The 24,994-nt window shown below is 44.3% G+C and overlaps 3 protein-coding genes across 3 annotated transcripts; all 3 read right to left on the bottom strand.

Annotated features, from left to right (window-relative positions):
- Positions 1 to 447: 447 nt before the first annotated feature.
- LOC131186931 (natriuretic peptides A-like) lies at positions 448 to 4,688 on the bottom strand. The gene is made up of 3 exons (XM_058160896.1): positions 4,350 to 4,688; positions 1,452 to 1,716; positions 448 to 690 (listed from the first exon to the last, which is right to left on the bottom strand). The coding sequence occupies exons 1-3, from the start codon at positions 4,467 to 4,469 to the stop codon at positions 674 to 676; spliced, it is 402 nt and encodes a 133-aa protein (XP_058016879.1). The 5' UTR covers positions 4,470 to 4,688; the 3' UTR covers positions 448 to 673.
- Positions 4,689 to 9,058: 4,370 nt separating this feature from the next.
- Positions 9,059 to 11,469, bottom strand: LOC131187217 (natriuretic peptides B-like). The gene is made up of 3 exons (XM_058161457.1): positions 11,350 to 11,469; positions 10,148 to 10,479; positions 9,059 to 9,110 (listed from the first exon to the last, which is right to left on the bottom strand). Exons 1-3 carry the CDS (start codon positions 11,467 to 11,469, stop codon positions 9,059 to 9,061), a joined length of 504 nt encoding a protein of 167 aa, XP_058017440.1.
- Positions 11,470 to 22,927: 11,458 nt separating this feature from the next.
- On the bottom strand, positions 22,928 to 24,352 carry LOC131187218 (C-type natriuretic peptide 1-like). The gene is made up of 2 exons (XM_058161458.1): positions 24,263 to 24,352; positions 22,928 to 23,212 (listed from the first exon to the last, which is right to left on the bottom strand). The coding sequence occupies exons 1-2, from the start codon at positions 24,350 to 24,352 to the stop codon at positions 22,928 to 22,930; spliced, it is 375 nt and encodes a 124-aa protein (XP_058017441.1).
- Between the last annotated feature and the right edge of the window lie 642 nt (positions 24,353 to 24,994).

Below are 24,994 nucleotides of genomic sequence, written 5' to 3' on the forward strand. Positions count from 1 at the left end.
AGAGCATATGCACCAAGACAAATTCCTTGTGTGTCCAATCACACTTGGCCAATAAAAATTCTATTCTATTCTATTCTATGTGATGATATGTGTTTGGTATTTGATTACATTTCCAACATTTGGCGCCAAGTGTCTGAATTTTGATCACGTGACCTGATACAAAGCTCATGTAAAAATAGTCCTAAGTCACGTGTTTCAGGGCCGTCGTAACTGTGAACGGTCACTAAATGAACGGTTGTAAGTCGAGGACTACCCATAGAGATCTCGGGATGTGGGTCAAGGCCGTTGGACTGTGCCAATGTCTTGTTTTGAAAAAGCGGTAAAGGAAATCGCAAATGTCTTTAAAAACGCAAAGCAGAGCGGAAGAGTCGAAAGCGAGCAACGCAATCCCAGACCACAAAAACGGAATAAGATAATCGTAATTTTAATGATCGTTTCAGGCTAAGTTCTCTGTGCTGAAAATAAGAAAACAAATCTTTTTTTTTTCTTTTTTTGAAAAAGGAAAGGGGGCAGGGAAGAAGCAAACGAAGGCAGGTAATAAATAAGTTAATAAATAAATAAATAGGGGGAGCGCTCTCGCTCGCTCGCTTGCTCGCTCACTCTCTCCTAGCGCCCACAGGTTGGAAAAATCTTCGGAAATTCACACGCCATGGAAAAGGAGCAGCTTTTTTTTTTAGTGTCTTCTGGATCCTGAAAGCAAAGAAACGAAAAACAAATTTGGTTAAGAGAGGAAAAAGCCAAGCTTGCAAATGATTTGTGCTGAATGACACCATGTCAAGTGGGTATCTGGGAGTCCCAGGAAGAGGGAATGTTTGCTTTAGGCTAGGCCAGGGGTCGGCAACCTTAAACCTTAAACATTCAAAGAGCCACAAAGGTCCTAACCGGTAGCCCCGTTCAATTCTGGAGCCAACTGGAAGTCCGGTTCCCCCACCATAGAGTCTCCTCCTAGCGCAGCGTCCTTTGGAGGTGATTGGCCCCTCCCATAATGCTTAAAAGACCAGCAACGGCGTTTGGGCTCTTTGCTGGAAAACAACATTGATAGCTTTGTCTTGTTGCATTTATTTTGTATCGGTGTCTTCTGAACTTTTGCCAAAAAAGGCCTTTGGCAGCTTGCCTAATTGGACCAAGGTTGGTGATAGGACTGAGGAATTTGTGTTGGGAGGAATTTGCTTTAATTTAGTCGGACTACCCTGAGAATGAAGTAATTCTCAGCTGTTCTAATAAAGTTTGTTTTTACACTGACTGAGTTTCCTACTACCTACTTGGGTCTGGGTCACAACACTTATCTCCAAAGTTGGTGTTGAAATACTGTGGTTGTAGTTAACTCGGCTCATTTTGGAAGGCAACGGTGAGCTTTTTATTATAATTCCATATTTTCTTTTTCCAGAAATTGGGGGTGGATAATTCCTTTGAATAGGCTTTAAATTGGGGATCAGAGAATAGAGACTCACCTTTGCAACCCATCCCGCTGACGGATCCGATCCGGTCCAACCGTCGGCCGAAGCAGCCCGATTCTCTCATGCTTTTGGCCGCCTGGATCCCTCTCATGTGTTTCAGCAGCGCCGTTCGGTCGGAGAAGACGGGGAAATCCTCAGCCGGGCGCTCGTCGTTCAGGTCCTCTTCGGCTTGGCGATCTCCCTGGGTTCCAAAGTCATCAGGGTTGCCTTGCAAGTCCTCCATCAAAGCCACTTTTTCTTCTAACCTCTCCAGGAGATCCTGGGATGGGAATTGAGAAGGTCAATTACACAATTGTGGAAGCCATGTCTATTACAACCCCTCCCAAAAAAAACCCCCACCCATTGCTTTGTAGATAACTGATGGAACCTTAAATTGAATTCTGACTTGATAGATCCTGGAGAGGAAACTCAAATGCTTTGGCCACCTAATGAGAAGGAAGGACTCCCTGGAGAAGAGCCGAATGCTGGGAAGGATGGAGGGTCAAAGAAGGAGGGGACGGCAGAGAACGAGGTGGCTGGATGGAGTCACCGAAGCAGTTGGCATGAGCTTAAATGGACTCCAGAGGATAGTAGAGGACAGGAAGGCCTGGAGGAACTTTGTCCATGGGGTTGCAATGGGTCGGGCATGACTTCGCAACTAACAACACCAACTATATGGTAGAACCTAGAAATTTGAAGGTCTCTACTGTTGATACTGCATTGTCTGGTATTGTGAGAGGTGGAAGTATGGGAGGGTTTCTCCTAAAGTCCACCACCATTTCTACAGTTTTGAGTGTGTTCAGTTCCAGATTGTTCACAACACAACACAACAGAATATAATAATAATAATATATCAGAGTTGGAAGGGACCTTGGAGGTCTTCTAGTCCAACCCCCTGCCCAGGCAAGAAACCCTACACCATTTCAGACAAATGGCTATCCAACATTTTCTTAAAAATTTCCAGTGTTGGAGCATTTACAACTTCTGCAGGCAAGTTGTTCCACTGATTAATTGTTTTAACTTGGGATTTGTTTTGCCAGTGGTTAGGTAATAAAGGTAGAAATTAGAAGTTGGAAGAATGCTATTATATACAAGTAAGAAATATTATTATTATTATTACTATTATTATGTATATGTAAAATGACGAAGGCAATACACTGTTTATTAAATACCTATATATGTTAAATATATAACATATAACGTAAGGAAGGCTGAGCGCAGAAAGAATGGAGGCCTTTGAATGATGGTGCTGGAGAAGACTCCTGAGAGTCCCTTGGACTGCAAGGTGATCCAACCGGTCAGTCCTAGAGGAGATCAACCCTGACTGATCTTTAGAAGGCCAGATCCTGAAGAGGAAACTCAAATCCTTTGGCCACCTAATGAGAAGGAAGGAAGGACTCCCTGGAGAAGAGCCGAATGCTGGGAACGATGGAGGGCAAAAGAAGAAGGGGACGGCAGGGAATGAGATGGCTGGATGGAGTCATTGAAGCAGTCGGCGTGAGCTTAAATGGACTCCAGAGGATGGTAGAGGATAGGAAGGCCTGGAGGAACGTTGTGCATGGGGTCGCGATGGGTCGAACAGGACTTTTCAACTAACAACAACAAAAATGTGATTTCAGCTTAGCAAGAGATGGCTGTTCAGGCCACTTTATAAAGCCTTAGTTAAGACCGCAACTGGAATACCACATCCGGTTTTGGTCCCCACATTACAACAAAAATGCAGAGAAGAGCAGCTAAGAGGATTAAGGGCCTGGAGACTAAAACACATGAAGAACGGTTGCAGGAACTGGGCATGGCCAGTCTAGAGAAAAGAAGATGACATGACAGCTGTATTCCAGTATTTGAGGGGCTGCCACAAAGAGGAGGGGGGTCAACTTATTTTCCAAAGTACCTGAGGGCAGGACAAGAAACAATAGATGGAAACTAATCAAAGAGAGAAGCAATTTGGAATGAAGGAGAAACTTCCTAGTAGTGAGGACAATTAACCAGTGGAACAGAAGTTGCCTTCAGATGTGGACGGTGCTCCATCACTGGAGGCTTTTGAGAAGAGACTGGACAGCCCCTTGTCTGAAATGATACAGGGTCTCCTGCTTGAGCAGGGGGTTGGGCTAGAAGACCTCCAAGGTCCCCTCCAGCTCTATTCTGATTCTGATAGTCAAAAAACGGCCAAGGAGAGTCAGGAATTTGCATTTTGAAGCAAACTAGAGAAAAACAGACACGAAACTGGCAGGTCTCGGGCATATTTGACTGGCCCCCAAATGTTGATCCCCCTCTATAAAGAAAAAAACCTTATTTCTCTCTGTATGGGATCCTTAATTGTTGATGCTCCCACTCTGCCTTAAAATAATTTGAAGGAAGGGGAGAATGTGTCTTTTTCAGGAGTTTCTCCCGACGTTTTTCAAAACCTCCTTTACATTGGCGCTGGTCCTGCTTTCTGGAGCCATTGAGAGCGACCCCACTCCTCCCTTTAGAATAACAGAATCAGAAGGGAACTTGGAGGTCCTCTAGTCCAACCCTCTGTTCCAGCAGGAGATCCTATCCCATTTCCGATAGATGCTTGTCCAATCTCATTTATCTCTGGCTAAAACACACCAGCTTTTCAACTCCCTGCTTCCAATAGAGTCGGCCAATCCGTGATCCGGGTATGAAACCGACTGCTCTTCTTCTAGGGTAGACTGCTCCTGAACCTGGGTTCCCCATGAGCCCTAAGAGGCTCGCACCTATTGCAAGGCGGAATAACCGAAAAGAGGCGGAAGGGACCTTGAAGGTCCCTTCTAGCCCAACCCCCAACTCCTCAAGCTGGAGACACCTACGCCATATCAGACCAAAGTTTTCGGCCGAAATGAGCGCCGCCAGTACCTGCTGGATAAGTCCCCGAGTCCAGACAAGATCCCAAGACGCGCATTCTCTTACCTCCATGTTCGATAGCTCCTCGGCCGGGCTGAGGCTATGGATGGGATGAGCTGCCGGACAATGGAAGCCGAGAAAAAACACCAAGGAGACCACGCTGAGGAAGGAACTCTTAGCATCCATTCTTGGAAGTTTGAGTCGGTTGTTTTCAGAGCGGGCTTCTTAACCTTTCTCTCTCTCTCTCTCTCTCTTTTTCTCTCTCTCTCTTTCTTTCTCTCTCTGTCTCTGTCTCTGTCTCTGTCTCTCTCCTCCTGGTTCTTCTGTTCACCTATCTCACAGCCACTTCTTATATACCCTTCGGAAGCGAGCTTCGCTTTCCTGGTTTATCTGGAGCGCATTCCAGCGCCGCGGCTGGCATGCTGCGTTTCCCAAAAGAGAAGGTTCACTTTATGAGGTGTCACGAGGGCAAAGCAGCGTGTTTTCAGAGGCATGCGAGTCACAAGTCAATGATTTCATGTCTCCGGGATCTCCAGCGTTGATACCACGAGTGGAGATTACACACCATCTCTGGCTGGGCATTCTTCACATTTCTCTTTTTCCCTCCCTCCCCCCCCCCCCGCACAACTCCCTCTTTCAAGTCGATGGCCTTTGCGGGAAAGAGGGTCTTTCGCTTTTTCCCAAGCGGGGGTTAAAAGCCTCCCGGAGAAAACTTCCTTGTATAGAAAAGGCACAAAAGAAGGCAGATATTTTGGTGTCCCAACATCGTTTATTGCTACCATATATGGCCTATAGACAGCATTTTCTGCCTCTTCTCTCTCCCCCCCCCCCATGCTCCCAAATATGGGGGGGGGTTCTTTGCAACTTTTGATAGAATAGAATAGAATAGAATAGAATAGAATAGAATAGAATAGAATAGAATAGAATAGAATAGAATAGAAAGAATACGTAGAGTTCTGTTCTATTTTCTTCATTCCATTCTATTCCATTTCATTTTTCTATTCTATTCTATTCTGTTCTATTCTATTCTACTTTCTTCATTCCATTCCATTCCATATTTTCTGTTCTGTTCTGTTCTGTTCTATTCTGTTCTATTTTCTTCATTCCATTCTATTCCATTCTATTTTTTCTAGTCTATTCTATTTTATTTCTATCCATTCCATTTTTTCTATTCTATTTTCTTCATTCCATTCCATTTTTTCTATTCTATTCTATTCTATTCTATTCTATTCTATTCTATTCTATTCTATTCTACTCTACTCTACTCTACTCATACTCTATTCATTCCATTCCATTCCTTTCCTTTCCATTCCATTCCATTCCATTCCATTCTATTCCATTCTATTCTATTTTCTTCATTCCATTCCATTCCATATTTTCTTTTCTATTCTATTCATTCCATTTTTTCTATTCTATTTTCTTCATTCCATTCCATTTTTTCTATTCTATTCTATTCTATTCTATTCTATTCTATTCTATTCTACTCTACTCTACTCTACTCTACTCTACTCTACTCTACTCTACTCTACTCATACTCATACTCTATTCATTCCATTCCATTCCTTTCCTTTCCATTCCATTCCATTCCATTCCATTCTATTCCATTCTATTCTATTTTCTTCATTCCATTCCATTCCATTCCATATTTTCTTTTCTTTTCTATTCTATTCATTCCATTCCACTATATTCCATTCCACTCCATTCCATGTCTAGTTTAATGAAAAGAAGGACTAGGGGAGACATGATAGCAGTGTTCCAATATCTCAGGGGTTGCCCCAAAGAAGAGGGAGTCAAGCTATTCTCCAAAGCACCTGAGGGCAGGACAAGAAGCAATGGGTGGAAACTGATCAAGGAGAGAAGCAACTTAGAACTAAGGAGAAATTTCCTGACAGTTAGAACAATTAATCAGTGGAATAACTTGCCTCCAGAGGTTGTGAATGCTCCAACACTGGAAGTTTTTAAGATGTTGGATAACCATCTGTCTGAGATGCTGTAGGGTTTCCTGCATGGGCAGGGGGTTGGACTAGAAGGCCTCCAAGGTCCTATCATGTGTGCATTTGTGAACTATGTATAAAACGCCTGAAACATCTACAAGGTATTGTAGAGGCGGGTGGGGAGAGGATTTTTTCTTCTTCTTCCAGATTTTAAATTTGTAAATGCTCAGCCATTGTATCAGAGTGAAATGCTACCAGATCGCTCCGGTTCGGACAAACCGGTAGCAGCGATGGCGCAGGGTTCGGGTGGACCGGTAGCAGCGTCAACATGAGGCTCTGCCCACCCACCGGATGTCATTACATCCTGGTTTTAACCAGGAAGCAACCTGTTTTTGACCCTCTGCACATGCACAGAAGGCTTTGAGCTTGCGCAGAGGGTCCACAATCAGATGTGACGATGGTGTGCGCACTTCCGAACCGGTAGGGAAAGTAAGTAGATTTCACCCCTGCATTGCATGGCATCTTACTTTCTGTGCTGAACTCGGGTGTAAGAATCTGGTCCCTGTGGTTTTTTTGCCTCAACTGAACAGCTGGGGGATCTCCAAGAAATTCAAAATAAGGAAATAATCCCAGTTTAGTGAATGAATCCAGGCAGTACAGAAATCCTTGCAACGTGCTGGGTGTTGATGGCTGCCCCCAAGGCTTCATTTTTTAATATCGATACCACCAGTAAAATTTGGCAAACGTGTCTAGGAAAATAATTCACTTAGCCCTTAATGGAAGACGAAAATAGTGCAGTTATTGATTCTCTGCTATTGAAAGCTGCTGCATGAGGAAACGGCCCTCTGTGTGCAAAACTAGTCAACCACTAAATATTGGTGTCGGAGGCACAATACAATACAATTCTTTATTGGCCAAGTGTGATTGGACACACAAGGAATTTGTCTTTGGTGCATACGCTCTCAGCGAACATAAAAAGAGAAGATACATTTGTCAAGAATCAAAAGGTACAACACTTAATGATAGTCATGGGGTACAAATAAGCAATCGAATCACACCAGGAAACGATCAGTATAAATCGTAAGGATACAAGCAAGAAGGTTACAGTCATACAGTCATAAGTGGGAGGAGATGGGTGATAGGAACGATGAGAAGATTAATAGTAAGATTAATAAGAGGATGCGGTGTCTCACTGGCTAAGATGCTTAGCTTGTTGATCAAAAGGTCGGCGTTCAGCGGTTCGAATCCCTAGCGCTGCATAACAGGGTGAGCTCGCATTCCTTGTCCCAGCTTCTGCCAACCTAGCAGTTCGAAAGCATATTAAAAAAATGCAAGTAGAAAAATAGGGGACCACCTTTGGTGGGAAGGTAACAGCGTTCCGTGAGCCTTTGGCGTTGAGTCATGCCGGCCACATGACCACGGAGACGTCTTCCGACAGCGCTGGCTCTTCGGCTTTGAAATGGAGATGAGCACCGCCCCCTAGAGTCGGGAACGACTAGCACATAGGTGTGAGGGGAACTTTTACCTTTAATGCTAAGCAAGAAGGTGGGGAAAAAACCCAGGAAAACCTTGCGGTGGCTCGTTTATTTGTACCAACTGCCTTCCTGGGTTGAAGTCAGTTTTGACCTTGGGGGGGAAAAGCCACGTGGCCTTGGAGGTCAAGGGGACAAAAAATCCGGTTGGAGCTGGACAGAGAAGGAAACCTGAAGGAGTCTGTGCGTCTAAGTTGCTGGGTGCTCTCCAAGGTTCTGAACCCACTGCTAACTCACGGCCTAGCAAGTATCACCCAAACCTGTAGAGATGCACACGACAAAGTTTGAGAAATTTGAGTCGGTCCTTCCGCGGGCTTCGAATTGGGCACACCTGGTTGGAACTCGCCAACGGACATCTGCACACTCCCCTTTTGACTTTTAAAGTTTTTTATTTTTATTTTTTTTACAAACATATCAACTCAATGCGTGAACAGTGTGGCATCTGAGTGTCGTACATTCTAATCCAAATAAAACCGATAAAAATTAATCATAGTTATTACATCCAATCAACTTAGATATTTCCAGAAGTGCTACACAATTATAATAAGTTGCAATCCGTCATTATTCAATTATTCCATGTTTTCTCTTATTTTTACTTTATTTTATTACATAAAAGTGTCTACACTAACATTCCCCTTTCTCTTATTTCTATCACTTACTCTAACTTTTAATCATATCACCTTTTAACTGAAACCCCCCCCCCATTTTCTTTCTATCCTACCTGGCTTTTATTCGTGTCACCTACCTGAACTAAAGAAAAGAAAGGAGAGAGAGAAAGGGAAAAGCAAATAAGAACAACAACAAAGAAATAATCTATCCATCATCTCTTGCCCACTTCAATACTTTGGTTGCTATGCTTTTTTTAATTTGCCTCCCATCTTCATCTCTAGAATCTTTATCTTTACTATCTCTATCTGTAACTGCTTCTTGACTGTTCAATCTGGGTATTTATCCTACCTCTACACTTCCCTCTTTGTAGGGCAGTTGCTTTCCAGGACTCTTTCCCCCCCGCCCCTCCTTTAGACAAAGAACCAACTCTCCATTTCTACAAAACCTTTATTGACGTCTGATTTGGTCCCCATGATAAGGGGTAAAATGGGTCTCCATGACTGGAGGGACAACAACGGCGCTTGAATATTGAAAGACCGAACGTTGAATTGGAAGAATTGATATTGAACGTTAAAGGGTTCTCTACAATATTTAGACAGCGTGGAAAACGGAGCGGATCTTTTCGCAGAGCACGGAAAGGAGGTGATGTTTTTTTTTCCCCAGGTGTTGAACAGTTCATATCAAGGACCATGTCATCTATTTACTCCTGGAGGAAGAGGAGGAATTTCAGCTTCTTCGTCTCCTCCAGGGACCTGAAACAGAAAATTTTAAAAAGGAATGAATGAAGGGGCTCCCTCTTTCCTGAAGACAGCAAGAATTCACAGTTTTAGATCCATTTCTGCTCATCAGAATCCATCCCAGAATATATAAAAAACAGCTATGGGATGCAAAATGCTTTCAGGCAGAAAAGCTGGAGGTGGGTTTCAGCAGGTCCTGACCAGTTCTGGCAAATCGGAAGTGGAAATTTTGAATAGATTGGAGAACCGGTAAATACCACCACTGGCTGGCCCCGCCCCCCATCTATTCTCTGCCTCCCGATCTGATCGGGAGGAAATGGGGATTTTGCAGTATCCTTCCCCTGGAGTGGGGAGGGAATGGGGATTTTGCAGTATCCTTCCCCTGGAGTGGGGAGGGAATGGGGATTTTGCAGTATCCTTCCCCCGGAGTGGGAAGGGAATGGAGATTTTGCAGTATCCTTCTCCCAGGAGTGAGGAGGGAATGGGTATTTTGCAGCATCCTTCCCCTAGAAGTGGGGAGGGAATGGAGATTTTGCAGCATCCTTTCCTGGAGTGGGAAGGGAATGGAGATTTTGCAGTATCCTTCCCCTAGGAGTGGGGAGGGAATGGGGATTTTGCAGTATCCTTCTCCCAGGAGTGGAGAGGAAATGGGAATTTTGCAGTATCTTTCCCCCAGGAGTGGAGAGGAAATGGGAATTTTGCAGTATCCTTCCCCTGCCACAACCACCAAGCCACAGCCACAGAACTGGCAGTAAAAGAATTTACTGGGCCCACCCCGCTCGCGGTAACGTGTTTCCCTAAAAATAAGACCTCCCCGGATAATAAGCCCAATCGGGCTTTTGAGCCCGAAAATAAAGCCAAGCGCTTATTTTTTTGTGGGAGGGGGTCAAAAGAAAATAAGACCCTGCCTTATTTTCGGGGAAACCCGGTAGATATGATACACCAATACAGTTGTTGGAAACTTTATTCCCCTGGTGCGGTTGGTTTTAGAGCGTTTTCTTTTGCGTGACTTTTTTTTTAAAAAGGGGGATTCCAAACCCAGACTGGCCCACGTATGATACTTGAACAGTCCTACGTGGTGAAACTTTTCAAAAGTGGACCTACGGGGTTTGTAGGGCTTGCAGCCGAGTCCTGTCTGGGTCCCGATCCGATCGAGCCGGATTCCGAAGCAGCCGGAGAAATACCTCCTCGACGCCAGGAGGAATTTTCTCCACTGGGCCTGAGAGAGGGAATCTTGAAGTTCGGGCAGGTGGGAAGGGATGATCTCGCCGTCTTCGAAGTCCGGGGGATAATCGCCATCTTCGTTTGCACCGCCGGCTTCGTAGTCGGGACGTCCCGGAGCCTCCTCCTGCCGGATCTTTTCGCGGAGCCGATCAAGGAGGTGCTAAACATGGTAGAGGGTGAAAATGGGGACATTCTTAAAATTGAAGCCTCTCTCCCTTCCCCTCTCTCTCCTCCCTCCGTCTCTTCTCCCTCTTTCTCTCTCCCTCTCTCTCTCTCCCTCCCTCTCCTCTCTCCTCTCTCTCTCCCTTGTCTCTCTCTCTCTCTCTCCCTCCCTCTGCTTCTCTTTCCTCTCTCCCTCCCTTTCCTGCTCTCTCCTCTCTTCCCCCTCTCTTTTCCACTCCCTCCCTCTCCCTCTCTCTCTCACTCTCCCTCCCTCTCTCCCTCCCTTCCTCTCCCTCCCTGTCTCTCTCCTCCCTCTCTCTCTCTTCCCTCCCTTTCTTTTCCCTCTCCTCTCCCTCCTCTCCTCTCTTGTCTCTCTCCTCCCTTCCTCTCTCCTCTCTCCTCTCTTCCCCTATTTCCCCTCTCCTCCCTCCCTCGCTCTCTTCCCTCTCTCCCTTCCTCTCTCCCTCCCTCCCTCTCTTCCCCCTCTCCCACCCTCCCTTTTTCTCTCTCCTCTCTCTCTCCCTCCCTCCCTCTCTTGCCCTTCTCCCTCCCCCCCTCTTTCTTATCCCTGCACCACCAAACCCCTGTGGGAAGCCTGGTTTTGTTGCTTGAGCTGTTTCTAACTTACAGCTGACTTATGTAGTGAGATTCTAGTCCTCATGGTTCTAGGTTTGTCAAACAGAAAGTGGTAGAAGGCCGCTTTATACTCAGAGCATCTACATTCGTGGGTGGTAGGTGCCCTGCCTGCCTCGCTCGATGCACCTGGATTTTTCAGCCAGCTGGAGATCTTCGCCCAGCAAATGCCTCCCTTTTATTTATGTATTTATTTATTTATATTTCCGGTTATACCTCCTCCCGTCCTCCTTACCTGTAGAACTTGCAAATCTTGGCCGGAGGGACTCCACGTCACTGGATGAGCCCGGCCCGGCTCGGCCAGGAGAAACCCCGTGAGCAAAACGAAGGGATAAGTCAGAGTTAAACAGCCCATCTTCTCTGCCGCTGTGTCTCAAGGCCTTGGCGATGTTTGTGGCACGGTAAGGCAGGCGCTTCGTTTTATAAGGACCTCGCAAGGAACTTTCTCTCTGCTTCAAGCCGGCTGGGCTCCGGTGACAAAGGCCACGAATCTTGATAAGGAAACTGGTTCGAACTAGCCCAGCTAGCGGTGGAGAGTTTAGGCTAAGCTACCTTTGCTTTTCAACCCCACTCCCCCCCCCCCGCCGCCACCCTCCGCATCCAGGAAAGCAATTACGGTTATGTTGTTGAGCTGCCGAGCCCACGGCTGTCATTAAACCTTGCAGCCCAAGGCCAGGACAGGTCCCCTATCTTGGCAAGCGTCAAAGAAACAGACACATGGTTGACATGCAAAATTAGATCTTGCGATATGGTAGAACCTAGAAATTTCTAGAAGATCTCTACCGCTGATACTGTGCAGTCCGGTATTGTGAGAAGTGGAAGTATGGGAGGGTTTCTCCTAAAATCTACCACCATTTCTACGGTTTTGAGTGTGTTCAGTTCAGTTCCAGATTGTTCACAACACACAACACGACACGACACAACACAACACGTTTTAACTTGGGATTTGTTTTACTTATGGTTAGGTTAATAAAGGTAGAAATTAGAAGTTGGAAGAATACTATTATATACAAATAAGGACTATTATTATTATCACTATTATGTATATGTAAAATGACCAAGACAATACACTGTTTATTAAATACCTATATATGTTAAATATATAACATATAACGTAAGGAAGGCTGAGCGTCAAAGAATTGAGGCCTTTGAACTCTGGTGCTTGAGAAGGGTTCATGTCCTGTTGGAAAGAAAAAAAAGCTCAATTTTCAGTTCAAATTTTTATGACCGTATTTTACGGACTACAAGATGCGCCTAAATTTAGAAGAGAAAAACAACAACAAAAAAAGTTTTTGGCAACCGTTTTTTCGGCCCTTTTCCAGTCTTTTTTCGGCCTGTTTCCGGGTCCTTTTTCAGAACATTTTTGAGACATTTTTGGCCCATTTTCGAGGCTTTTTTGAGGCAGTTTTCAAGACTTTTGGGGGGCCATTTTTAGGCTTTTTTGACCCATTTGGAGGGCTTTTGGGGGGGCTTTTTCGAGGCCTTTTTTGGCCTGCTTGTTCAGAGAAAGAGATTCAATGAAATCGTGCGACCTCTGAATTGAATCAAGGCGAATCGGGTTTACCGTTTTGTCCTGTTGGCTTCTCTTTTTTTTCAGAGCTGATGTCCACCAGTAGAGAAATCAGGAGCTCCAAGCACTTCAAGTCTGTACAAAGATTAATTCTTGCGAGGTTAAGCTCGCTACAAGAATCTGAACTACTAACGGTCAAGGCACATTACCCGGCAGTGAAGAATAGAAGGAATTCAAGGTGGGCTGGATTTAGAGCTCAGGGATTGATGACCGATGACACGTTTGACCCCCTCCTTCAGGCTCCACCTGGTCTGACCTCTCGAGAGGCATTCCTTCCGAGCCAGGTTGGTTTGAGCTAACCTAACTCACTTTCTGTTGTAAAGGCTGAGCTTTGAGTATATATATGTTTAAGTTTCAGAAGCCACGGCAGGCAGAGAGAAGCTTGAAACATGAAGAAAGGCCTCTTGAAAGGCCTCTTGTCTGTCTGTCTGACTGTCTGTCTCTATCTATCTATCTATCTATCTATCTATCTATCTATCTATCTACCTATCTATCTAATCTGTCTCACACACACGTGTCATTATCTATATCCATCCATCCATCATTTTTCTCAGACATCTATCTATATCTCTATCTGTCTATCTATCATCTATCTTATCTATATCTATATCTATCTTATCTATCTTATATCTCTATCTCTATCTATCTATCTATCTATCTATCTATCTATCTATCTATCTATCTATCTATCTATCTATCTATCTATCTTATTTCTCTATATCTCTATATCTTATATCTATCTATCTATCATCTAATATTTCTATATATCTCTATTTTATATCTCTCTCTATCTATATCTTTTAATAATAATAATATAGTAATAACAACTCTATCTCTCTCTATCTAATCTCTCTCTATCTTATCTCTCTATCTCTTTCTTATCTCTCTATCGATCTTATCTCTCTCTCTCTCTTACATCTCTCTATCTCTCTATCTTATATCTCTATCTATCTATCTATCTATCTATCTATCTATCTGTCTGTCTGTCTGTCTGTCTGTCTGTCTGTCTGTCTGTCTGTCTGTCTGTCTGTCTGTCTGTTTTCTGAGGTTTTCGCGGGTGTTTGTATGTAAGTCTTTGGTTATTCGGGTTTTCTCCCGCATAAAATTGGAAGTGTCTTGGTGACGTTCCGACGAAGTCTCATTCGTCATCTTCAGGCTGGTGTTTACTGCTTCGTGCTTCTAGGAGCAATGTGTGATCGCAGCTGTTCCTTCCTTTTAACTGCTAGCGGGGTTTGAACTGATTGGTTGGGAGCTTGGCCGTGTTCTGATTGGATGGAGGTGTGTTCTGATTGGTTGGGGGATTTGGCTGTGCTCTGATTGGATGGTGGGGATGGCTGTGCTCTGATTGGATGGGGGTGTGTTCTGTTTGGATGGGTGGGGGGCTTGGTTGGGCTCAGGTTAGTCTGAGTTGCAGGGGGATTTGAGTTGGTGAGCTGCATTGCTGTTGTTTGGCTTCGCGTTCGTGGTCGTGCTACATCTTCATGGTGGGTGTCAGTCTGCTGCATGTATGGATTGGAGGGGTTTGAAATGGCTAATGATGCAGCTGCAGTCTGGTTTCTGGTCCGTGGTCGGGTTTCATCATCGGTGTGGGTTTGAGCCTGCTTTCTGTGTGGATGTGTGGTGGTGACATACTGTGTGGCACTCGTGAGTGTGGGTCTTGCGTCATTCTTCATGTCGATAAGGGCGGGTTTCCAAATGTATGGTAGGCGGGAGGTATCATCTCGTTTATTCATGCTGTGTGGGCGTTTTTCTATCTCAATGGCTTCTCTGATTATTCTGTTGTTAAAGTGTTCAGTTTTGGCAATAGTTCTGGTATTTTTAAAGTCAATTTTGTGTCCTGTGGCTTTAAGGTGTTGGACCAGGGAAGAAGTTGGTTCCTCTTTTCTGACCCACACTTGGGTCACTTGGCATCATATTCGGGTCTTTTCCCGTGTAAGGTTGAGAGTATCTTGGCGACGTTTTGACGAGGTCTCACTCATCATCTTCAGGCTGGTGTCTTCGGCTTTGTGCTTCTCGATCTCTATCTATCTATCTATCTATCTATCTATCTATCTATCTATCTATCTATCTATCTATCTATCATCTAATATCTTTTATATCTATCTATCTATAATCTAATCTCTCTCTCATATCTATCTATCTATCTATCTATCTATCTATCTATCTATCTATCTATCTATCATCTAATATCTTTCATATCTATCTGTCTATAATCTAATCTCTCTCTCTCATATCTATCTATCTATCATCTAATATCTTTCATATCTATCTATAATCTAATCTCTCTCATATCTATCTATCTATCTATCTATCATCTATCTATCTATCTATCATCTAATATCTTTCATATCTATCTGTCTATAATCTAATCTCTCTCTCTCATATCTATCTTTCTATCATCTAATATCTTTCATATCTATCTATCTATATCTAATCTCTCTCTCATATCTATCTATCTATATCTATCTATCTATCTATCTATCTATCTATCTATCTATCTATCTATCTATCATCTAATATCTTTCATATCTATCTATAATCTAATCTCTCTCTCTCATATCTATCTATCTATCTATCATCTAATATCTTTCATATCTATCTATAATCTAATCTCTCTCATATCTATCTATCTATCTATCTATCATCTAATATCTTTCATATCTATCTATCTATAATCTAATCTCTCTCTCTCATATCTATCTATCTATCTATCTATCTATCTATCTATCTATCTATCTATCATCTAATATCTTTCATATCTATAATCTAATCTCTCTCTCTCATATCTATCTATCTATCTATCTATCTATCTATCTATCTATTATCTAATATCTTTCATATCTATCTATCTATAATCTAATCTCTCTCTCTCATATCTATCTATCTATCTATCTATCTATCTATCTATCTATCTATCTATCTATCATCTAATATCTTTCATATCTATCTATCTATAATCTAATCTCTCTCTCTCATATCTATCTATCTATCTATCTATCTATCTATCTATCTATCTATCTATCTATCTATCTATCTATCTATCTATCTATCTATCTAAGCCAGCCAGCCAGAGACAGAGAGAGAGAAAGAGAGGGAGGGAGGGAGGGAAGGAGAGGACAGCAGAAGTCAAATGAAAACAATAAATAAAGGCGAAAGGTGGCCTCTTGGCACACACAGGGTTTGTGCAGGTGCCTTGGGGGGTGGGGGGCTCTCTGTCGATGCTCAGAGGCTTTTCTTCAGACTTCAACCTTCCCTCTGCCTGCCGTGGCCTCTGACATTTTAATGTTCTTCTGCATGAACCAGGTGGAACGAATGAGCCGTGCAGCGATTCTCCTGAATTCAAAAACGTGGGGGGGGGAGGCTTTGGAGGTTTCTATGAATCCAGCTGTTCTTTCTGGGTTCCTGTTGCCGTTCCGGGGGGGGGGTCTCCCTCCCCTCCCCACTTCCTTCTACCTGTTTTCATGGAAGCCTCCGTTCTCTGTCATCTCCAGTCCCGGGTCAAACTTCAAAAGGGCACATTCATTTATTTATATGCTAATGGCATAAACTGCAAGCCAGCCTGGGCGATTATTTTAATTAGGAGAGCGCCTTTTATGTGCAGGGAAAAAATACTTCTCCGCGGCTGGCCCGGCCTTTTTGTTTTAATTGAGAGTTTTCTGCAAAGGTTTTTCATTTCCTCAGGTGAACTGAGGCCAGGTGTGGCTCTGTAGGATACTTGGTGAAGTCCTGGAAGAAGTGAGAGAGTGGGAAAATAAAATTCGGACAGGTAGAAACACAAGTGCTTGAATTTAAACCAAAAGTTGCAATGGCAAGGGAAGATCCATTTGAGGAAGGGCCCGCTAAACCGAAGTGGAAACAATTATCTGATTCTAAAGAGAAGCCATATTAACCAGTGGACAAAAATTATACTTAATAAAATAATCAAATCCCCATCCGCCCCAAAAAAACAACAACCCCACACAATCTGTTTTTAAAGAATCTTAAGATTAAATGGAGCCACCTGCAAAAATGAGGACTTGGGAAGCAGAGCCAGACTTTCCAAACTGCTAGTCCTCAGTGTCCCATCTGTCAACAGAACCTTATTTTATTTTTATATTTTTATTTTATTTTATAAACAAACACTTAATGCATCAGTCATTCCTTCTGTGTGACATCTCGTTGTTTTCTTCATGGCTCCCTCTTTTTGTTGTTTCTTCTTTCTTCCTTTCAATTTGACCTCTTACAATTTTTTCACCAGTACAGTATTCTAATTATCTTACCTAACTATCAATTTGCTTTTCTATATCTTTTTTCTATCCAATGGTAAAATTCATATCTTAAAATATTCTGAATCCTCTCCTTCTTTGATCATCAGTCCATTCATTTCTGCACAATCTAAACTTTTTTTTTTAACAGAACCTTATTTTAATGGCATAAATACGCGAGTATGTTTTTTTGCGTAGTATTGCACACACTTGTATCCCAGCCTTCTTGCAGTGACTTCAGGATTGTTGTGTGCTCAAGGAAGTTAACAAAACAGTTTAATCACACACACCCTCTGTTTTTAAAGAATCCATAAGATAAATGGAGCCATGTGCAAAGTGGGAACTTGGGAGGAGGCAGAGCCAGTGTTCCTTGAGCCAGCCTTTCCAAGCGGCTAGTCCTCAGCGTCCCATCTGTCAACGGATATTTTAACTGCACAAATATGCGAGTGTGTTTTGTGCATGGTATGCGCACGCTTGCCTCCCAACCTTCTTGCAGTGACTTCAGGATCATTGTGAGACCGTATCGCAAATTATACCTCCATGTTTGTTTATTTGTTTGTTTCCTCTTTCCCAATGTATTGTCGTCGTTCTTTGTCTGTCATCTTTATGTTTCTGTTAGCAAGGTGGCTACCAACTGCGCATGCGCTCTCCCATTTGCGAACCGGTCGGGAACCGGTGAGTTTCAGCAGGTTCTGACCAGTTCTGGAGAACCGGTAGCGGAAATTTTGAGTAGTTCAGAGAACCGGTAGTAAAAATTCTGACTGGCCCCGTCCCCCCATCTATTCTCTGCCTCCCGAGTCCCAGCTGATCGGGAGGAAATGGGGATTTTACAGTATCCTTCCCCTGCCACGCCCACCAAGCCACGCCCACCAAGCCACGCCACGCCCACCAAGCCACGCCCACAGAACTGGTAGTAAAAAAAAATTGAAACCCACCACTGGTCGGGAAGGTAAGCGAATCCCACCTCTGGGTAGTACCAATAGTAATAGGCACCTTGGGTGCCGTCCCAAAACAACTGGAGCACCGCTTGAACGCCATCATTGGCATTGACAAACTTGCCCTCAGTCAATTGCAGAAGGCAGCTTTACTTAAAACAGCTTCCATCCTGAGACGATATCTGTAACACCGTCAAACATCCAGATCTGCCCATCCCAGGTCCTTGGTAAGGACTCGATAGGTAAACAAAAATGCCAAACCCAGTCTGAACAATCTGGTTGACTGCAATGGTATTTGTGATGCATTTTTGAATGTTCAGTTGACTGAGTTTCAGGCGTAATGAATAAAAGTTTAATAATAGTAATAATCATAATAATATCAGCGTACATTTGAAGAAGATACTTGGTCGATACCTAGCTGGCAGCAACTCGTATCAGCATTCAGCTCCAGTCAATGATATTTGTGATACACCTTTGAATGTTCCGTTGACTGAGTTTCATATTTAATGAATAAAAGTATAATGATAAAAATGTTAATAATGATAATAATGATGATAATGATAATCATAATCATAACCATAATTATAATCATAATAATTGGAGGAGGAAGATGAAGAAGAAGAAGGAGAAGGAGAAGGAGAAGGAGAAGGAGAAGGAGAAGAAGAAGAAGAAGAAGAAGAAGAAGAAGAAGAAGAAGAAGAAGAAGAAGAAGAAGAAGAAGAAGAAGAAGAAGAAGAAGAAGAAGAAAATAATTATCACCGATTGTTTTGGTTTAAATGGAGAAGCCAAAAAAGGTTCTGGAAATTAACTGAACAAATTACAAAATCCAACATACGGCATATGACCATCACAAGTACGAAATCGTTAGGATGTGTATACAATCACAATTGAAAGGCACAGCACAAGCAACAGGTGAGCGTCTCAAAGAACGAACGGCAAGGTACAAATTAAGCGTGGGTTGTCCGTCCCCCCCCACCACCCAGAATCATTTCACACAATTACATTTTCCCGGGTCATTTCTCTTTCCCGGTTTACCTGAAGTTAGACCGTTCGGAAGAGCTGAAGCATCTGTTTTGTCTCTGTGTGGATTCCTACACACACACACACACGCCTCGTTTCCGTTTCAAAAACCGAGCTGTTGTTTTTCTCTAAGAGATGCTTCTGGGGAGGTCTGGAAAGATGCAGCTGGCATTTCTTGAACATGGAGGCTCCAACGGCGTGTGGCCAAAGGATCCCTCTGTCCTTCGTGCAAATGAACTGGAGGAAGGATACTCAACTGCCCCGAACCAGCTTCCCAAAGATTCAACGTGCATGTGTGAATGAATCCTTCCAGATCAGGCACATTTTGGGAGGGGAGACATGTTTGCAGAGGGGTTGACTTGACGCTGCTGCGGTGATGATGATGATGATGAGGGGGGCCTTGGGAAGATGCCGCTGGTGTGGTCTCGACTGAAAAGCCTGTGCAGGGGGGGAAAAAGAGACAGGTAGTCCTCGTGTTACGACCATAACCGAGCCCGACATTTATGTCGCTAAGCGAAACATTTGTTAAAGCTGACTTTGCCCCGTTGTATGACTTTTCTTATAGGGACGCGGTGGCTCAGGGGCTAAGACACTGAGCTTGTCAATCGAAAGGTCAGCAGTTCAGCGGTTCGAATCCCTAGCGCTACGTATAGCTCCCGTGACTTGTCCCAGCTTCTGCCAACCTAGCAGTTCGAAAGCACTTAAAAAAATGCAAGTAGAAAAATAGGGACCACCTTTGGTGGGAAGGGAACAGCGTTCCGTGCGCCTTTGGCGTTGAGTCATGCCGGCCACATGACCACAGAGAATGTCTTCGGACAGCGCTGGCTCTTCAGCTTTGAAACGGAGATGAGCACTGCCCCCTAGAGTCGGGAACGACTAGCACATATGTGCGAGGGGAACCCTTTACCTTTTTATGGTTTTTCTTGGCCCAATTGTTAAACGAATTGCCGCATTCGTGAAGTTAGTCACATGGTTGTTAAGTGAATTCCGGATTTCCCCACTGGCTTTCCTCATCGGAAAGTGGCCAAAGGGGATCGAGTCACATGCACGCACACACATATACACACACCGGGGATGTTACGACCGTCATAAATATGAGTCGGTTGCCGAGCATCTGAATTTTGGTCACACATGCAATGTTCTTAAGTGTGAAAAAACTCATTTTTTCCCCCCTTGCTGTTGTACAGTTGTGGCTAAAATTGTGGAAAACTTTTGGGAAAAGTGTATTTTCTAAAACTAGCTAATAACACCACTTTTTTTTTTTTTTTTGGAATAGTACCGTATCAGTGGAAAGATAATTTAATCAAGAATCTTGTGCAGTCACTTTTATGAAGGGTTTGCTCTTAGAATAGCAGTGACAGTATAAAGAAGAAAAGCGAAACGTGTAGGAAAAAAATGAGATACACAAAAATGATCACCATAGAAAAAAATGAGATATGCAAAAATGATCCCCGTGTCAGTTAATCCTTAGTTGGGTAACCTTTAGCATGAATGACGGCCTTACAAGGTCTTCCCATGGAGTGAACCAAGTCTTTGAGTTCTGCAGCCGTTCTAACGTGAAACCAAGATTGAAAGATGGCTTCTGTTAACTGGGTTTTATTGCTGGGTCGTTTCTGACTAACCAGTTTCTTTAGCTGGCTCCCTAGTTTTTAAAATTGGGTGAAGGGCTGGGCTATTCCCACGCCATTCCAGCAGTGGAATAGGATTATTTTGAAACTCCAGAAAAAAAAGTGGTGTTATTAGCCATCAAACCTCCAAAAATACACTTTTCCCAAAAGGTTTCCACAATTTTGGCCCCGACTGTAACTTCAAACGGTCACTAAATGACCTGTGAATCGAGGGTTATTCAAAATTCTTGTTTGGATAGGGGTAGTGTTGGGTTTGGCTCAGATTGAGGAGAAGGATAGGATAGGATAGGATAGGATAGGATAGGATAGGATAGGATAGGATAGGATAGGATAGGATAGGATAGGATAGGATAGGATAGGATAGGATAGAATAGAATGTAGAGTAGAGTAGAGTAGAGTAGAGTAGAGTAGAGTAGAGTAGAGTAGAGTAGAGTAGAATAGAATAGAATAGAATGTAGAGTAGAGTAGAGTAGAATAGAATAGAATAGAATAGAATAGAATAGAATAGAATAGAATAGAATGTAGAGTAGAGTAGAGTAGAGTAGAGTAGAGTAGAATAGAATAGAATAGAATAGAATAGAATGTAGAGTAGAGTAGAGTAGAGTAGAATAGAATAGAATAGAATAGAATAGAATAGAATAGAATAGAATAGAATAGAATAGAATGTAGAGTAGAGTAGAGTAGAGTAGAGTAGAATAGAATAGAATAGAATAGAATGTAGAGTAGAGTAGAGTAGAGTAGAGTAGAATAGAATAGAATAGAATAGAATAGAATAGAATAGAATAGAATAGAATTCTTTATTGGCCAAGTGTGATTGGACACACAAGGAATTTGTCTTTGGTGCATAGGCTCTCAGTGTACATAAAAGAAAAGATACCTTCATCAAGGTACAACACTTACAACACTTAATGATCGTCATAAGGTACAAATAAGCAATCAGGAAACAATATCAGTATAAATCGTAAGAATACGAGCAATAAAGTCCTTGAATTACAACCAGAATTGAGACCAGAATTATTATGGTTGTAGATCTTGCCAGTTGTTAAGTGGATCATCAGAGGACACACCTGATTTTGTGGGGGGGAAAATTGTGGTGCTGTCAGGTCTGCCAGGCTCGGTTTGGCGCCTCACCCTGCCATCAAAGGCTGGAGGAGTGCGGAAAAGAGAGAGGGTGTGTGTACGTGACGGGAAATATACGGTGAAAGCTGGCCCCGATCTCATGAGGAGGCTACGAAGAGATTCTTGGGAGAACTGCCAGTTCTCCCTCAGTCTCTCAAGAGGAAGAAAGTAATACATCCAGAGCAGGGACTCAGACAGAGAAGCAGCGGGGGAGCCTCCCTCTGTTGATGAGAGTCTCCCCACCAGGATTGTTCAGTGAGGTGTGGGGCAGGCAGAGTTGCCCCAGAAACAGCCCAACTTGCCGGACTGGTAGCAGGAGATAAGGACTTTCCCTATGAAGAAAAGCAAGTTGCTAGTCCTCATGGTCTGAAGTGAATGGAACAGACACAGAGTTGGAAGGGACCTTGCAGGTCATCTAGTCCAGCCCCCGGCAAAAGCAGGAGACCCTACACCCTTCCTGATAATGCCCCTCCGGTCTCGTCTTGAAAGCTTCCAGGAATGAAGCTCCCACAATTTCTGAATAACAGAATAAATAACACAGTTGGAAGGGACCTTGTAGGTCATCTAGTCCAGCCCCCAGCCCAAAAAGGAGACCCTACACTATTTCTGACAGATGGCAGTCCAGTCACTTCTTGAAAGTTTCGAGTGATGAAGCTCCCACAATTTCTGAAGGCAACTTCTGTTCCATGAGTTGATTGTTCTCCCTGTCAGAAAATTTCTCCTCATTTCTAGGTTGAATCTCTCCTTGTTCAGTCTCCATCCATTATTCCTTGTCGGGCCTTTAGGTGCTTTGGAGAATAGCTTGACCCCCTTCCTCCTCTCTGGGGCAGCCCCTCAAATATTAGAAGATGCTATCCTGTCTCCTCTGGTCCTTCTCTTCACTAGACTAGCCAGGCCCAATTCCATCAACTGTTCATTGTATGTTTTAGCCTCCAGTCCCTTCATCATCCTGGTTGCTCTTCTCTGCACTTTTTCTAGAGTCTCAACATCTTTTTTTATAGTTTGGTGACCAAAACTGGATGCAATCTTCTAGGTGTGGTCTTACTAAGGCTTTCTAGAGTGGTATTACTACCTCCCTTGATCTTGATTGTATTCCTCTATTAATGCAATTTAGGATTGCATTGGCTTTTTTAGCCAGCTCGCTGGAACTGATTCCTGACCCTGAGTGACAGCCAGTCTACCTGGACTGAGGCTGGGGTGGCTTTCTGCTCATCCTAATTAGTTGCCAATATGACAATTTTTTTCTTGTTCACTCAAAGGATGTTTGCAGAGAGGGACTCACCTGCTCGCTTGGAGCTCAGCAGCTCAGGCCGCTGAAGGCTCCGATACGGTCCAGCTTGGCCCCGAAGCAACCGCGCGAAGGGCCTTTCTTGTTCCTGGCCTGGTACCTCCTGGCGGAGGTGAGGAGCTCTTTCAAAAGCTGCTGGAAGTCAGCCGGGTGTTCCTCCAGGCTCCTGGCCCACGGGAAGACCACGTCTGGTTGGTCTAGGGCTCCGGTCATCAGGGACTCCTCCTGGCCCCGGTCCATCTCCTCTGCACCCATGGGGGGCTCCAGGTCTTCCTCCAACAATGTTGATAAGCTCTGCAAGGAAGGAGGAGGAGGAGGAGAGGAAGAAGAGGAGGAAAAGAAGAGGAAGGAGGGGAGGGAAGAAGAGGAGGAGGAAAAGGGGGAGGGAGAAGAGAAGGAAAATAGGAAGAGAAGGGAGAAGAGAAGACCAAGGAGGGTGAAGAGGAAAAGAGGAAGAAGATGAAGAAAAGAGGAAGAGGAGGAGGACGAAGAAGAGGAAAAGGACAAAGGAGGGAGAAGAGGAGGAGGAGGAAAAGAGGAAGAGGAAGGAGGAGAGGAGAAGAAGAAGAGAAGAAAGAAAAGGAGAGGAAGAAGAGAAGGAAAAGAGGAAGAGGAAGAAGAGAAGACAGGAGGAGAAGAAGAGGAAGAAGAAGAGGAAAGAGGAAGAACAGGAGGAGGAGGAAGCAGAGGAGAAGGAAAGAGGAAGGAGAGGAGAAAGAAGAGGAAAAGACAAAGGAGGAGAAGAGAAGAGGAAGAAGAAAAGAGGAAGGAGGAAAAAGAAGAGGAGAAGGGAAAGAGGAAGAGGAAGAAGAGGAGGAAGAAGAGGAAAAGACAAAGGGGGGAGAAGAGGAAAAGAGGAAGAAGAAAAGAGGAAGAAGGAGAAGAAGAAGAGGAAGAAAAGACAAAGGAGGGAGGAGAAGAGGAGGAGGCAGAAAAGAGGAAGGAGGAAAGGAGAAGAAAACGAAAAGGAAGGAGGAAGAAGAGAAGCCGGAGAAGAGGAAGGAGGTGGAGAAGGAGAAGAGGAAGAGAAGGAAGAGAGGAGGAGGAGGAGGAGGAGGGAGAGAATCAAGATCTGATTTCGTCTCTGCCAAGCTGGGAGCTGGCTAGCCTCCCAGCAGGAAGAGCCAGGGCTCTGTCTCCCCCCCACCATTACCATCCCAATGGGGCAGTTTCCTCCCTCCCAAATGGGGTCCCTTCCCTTGGGGGGGGCACGTGCTTCGAGAGAAGGCAGGCAGGAAAACCCCCAGCTGGCTCGCAAGCAACCTGTTCCTCATTCTAAAGGGAGCCCCTCGACCCTTGGAGCCTGAAGAAACCCACCAGGTGCGCAGCCCCCACCCCTCTTACCTGGATCTCAGCCAGTGGCTTGGCTCTCCCTTGACCGAACAGCAGCAGAAGCAGAAGGAGCCAACTTGAGCAAGGAACCTGGCCGGTCATCTTTGCTTCGAAGCAGTTTCTACAACACGGAAGCGCCCCCTCCCCCACTCCTCCTCCCCACCAGGTGCCAAGGTGAGCCTGGCCTGCTTCTCTCGACTGCTTTTATACCCCCTTTGAACTCTCCCAAGCCCCCCTCTCAGGGCCCAGGAAAAGCTCAGGGATTGGCTTAGGTACCGGGCTCATCCTTGGTCGGAGGAGGCAACGAAACAGCATCTCTGCCCTTCCTTCCATCCATCCGTCCGTCCGTTCTCTCTGCAGGTGGGAGCCACCTCTGGGATGAAAGAGGAAGGAGACATCGAAAGCTCTGGACGGGCAGAGCATGGGATGGGAATGGCACAAGGTTGCTGAATAGTGAGAACGGCTCGAAGGGGGAAAGGCTTCGAACTCAGGAATAACTTTATCGCCACTCTGAATGTAGCCGAATCGTTTATACATTGAAATGAAATTTGCGTTGCGCACGCAGCTCTCAAAGGGGTCACCAGCTCCAATATGCACCACATACCGTCGTGGCCTAATCTGTTGGAAACCTTTTGGGAAAAGTGTATTTTCTAAAAAAATTAGCTCATTACCCTTTTTGGGGGGAGCAGTACCATAAAAGTGTATATCCGTGGAAGGATAATTTAATCGAGAATGTACTGCCAT

The sequence above is a fragment of the Ahaetulla prasina genome, chromosome 18, assembly GCF_028640845.1.
Source record: "Ahaetulla prasina isolate Xishuangbanna chromosome 18, ASM2864084v1, whole genome shotgun sequence".
NCBI lineage: Eukaryota > Metazoa > Chordata > Lepidosauria > Squamata > Colubridae > Ahaetulla > Ahaetulla prasina.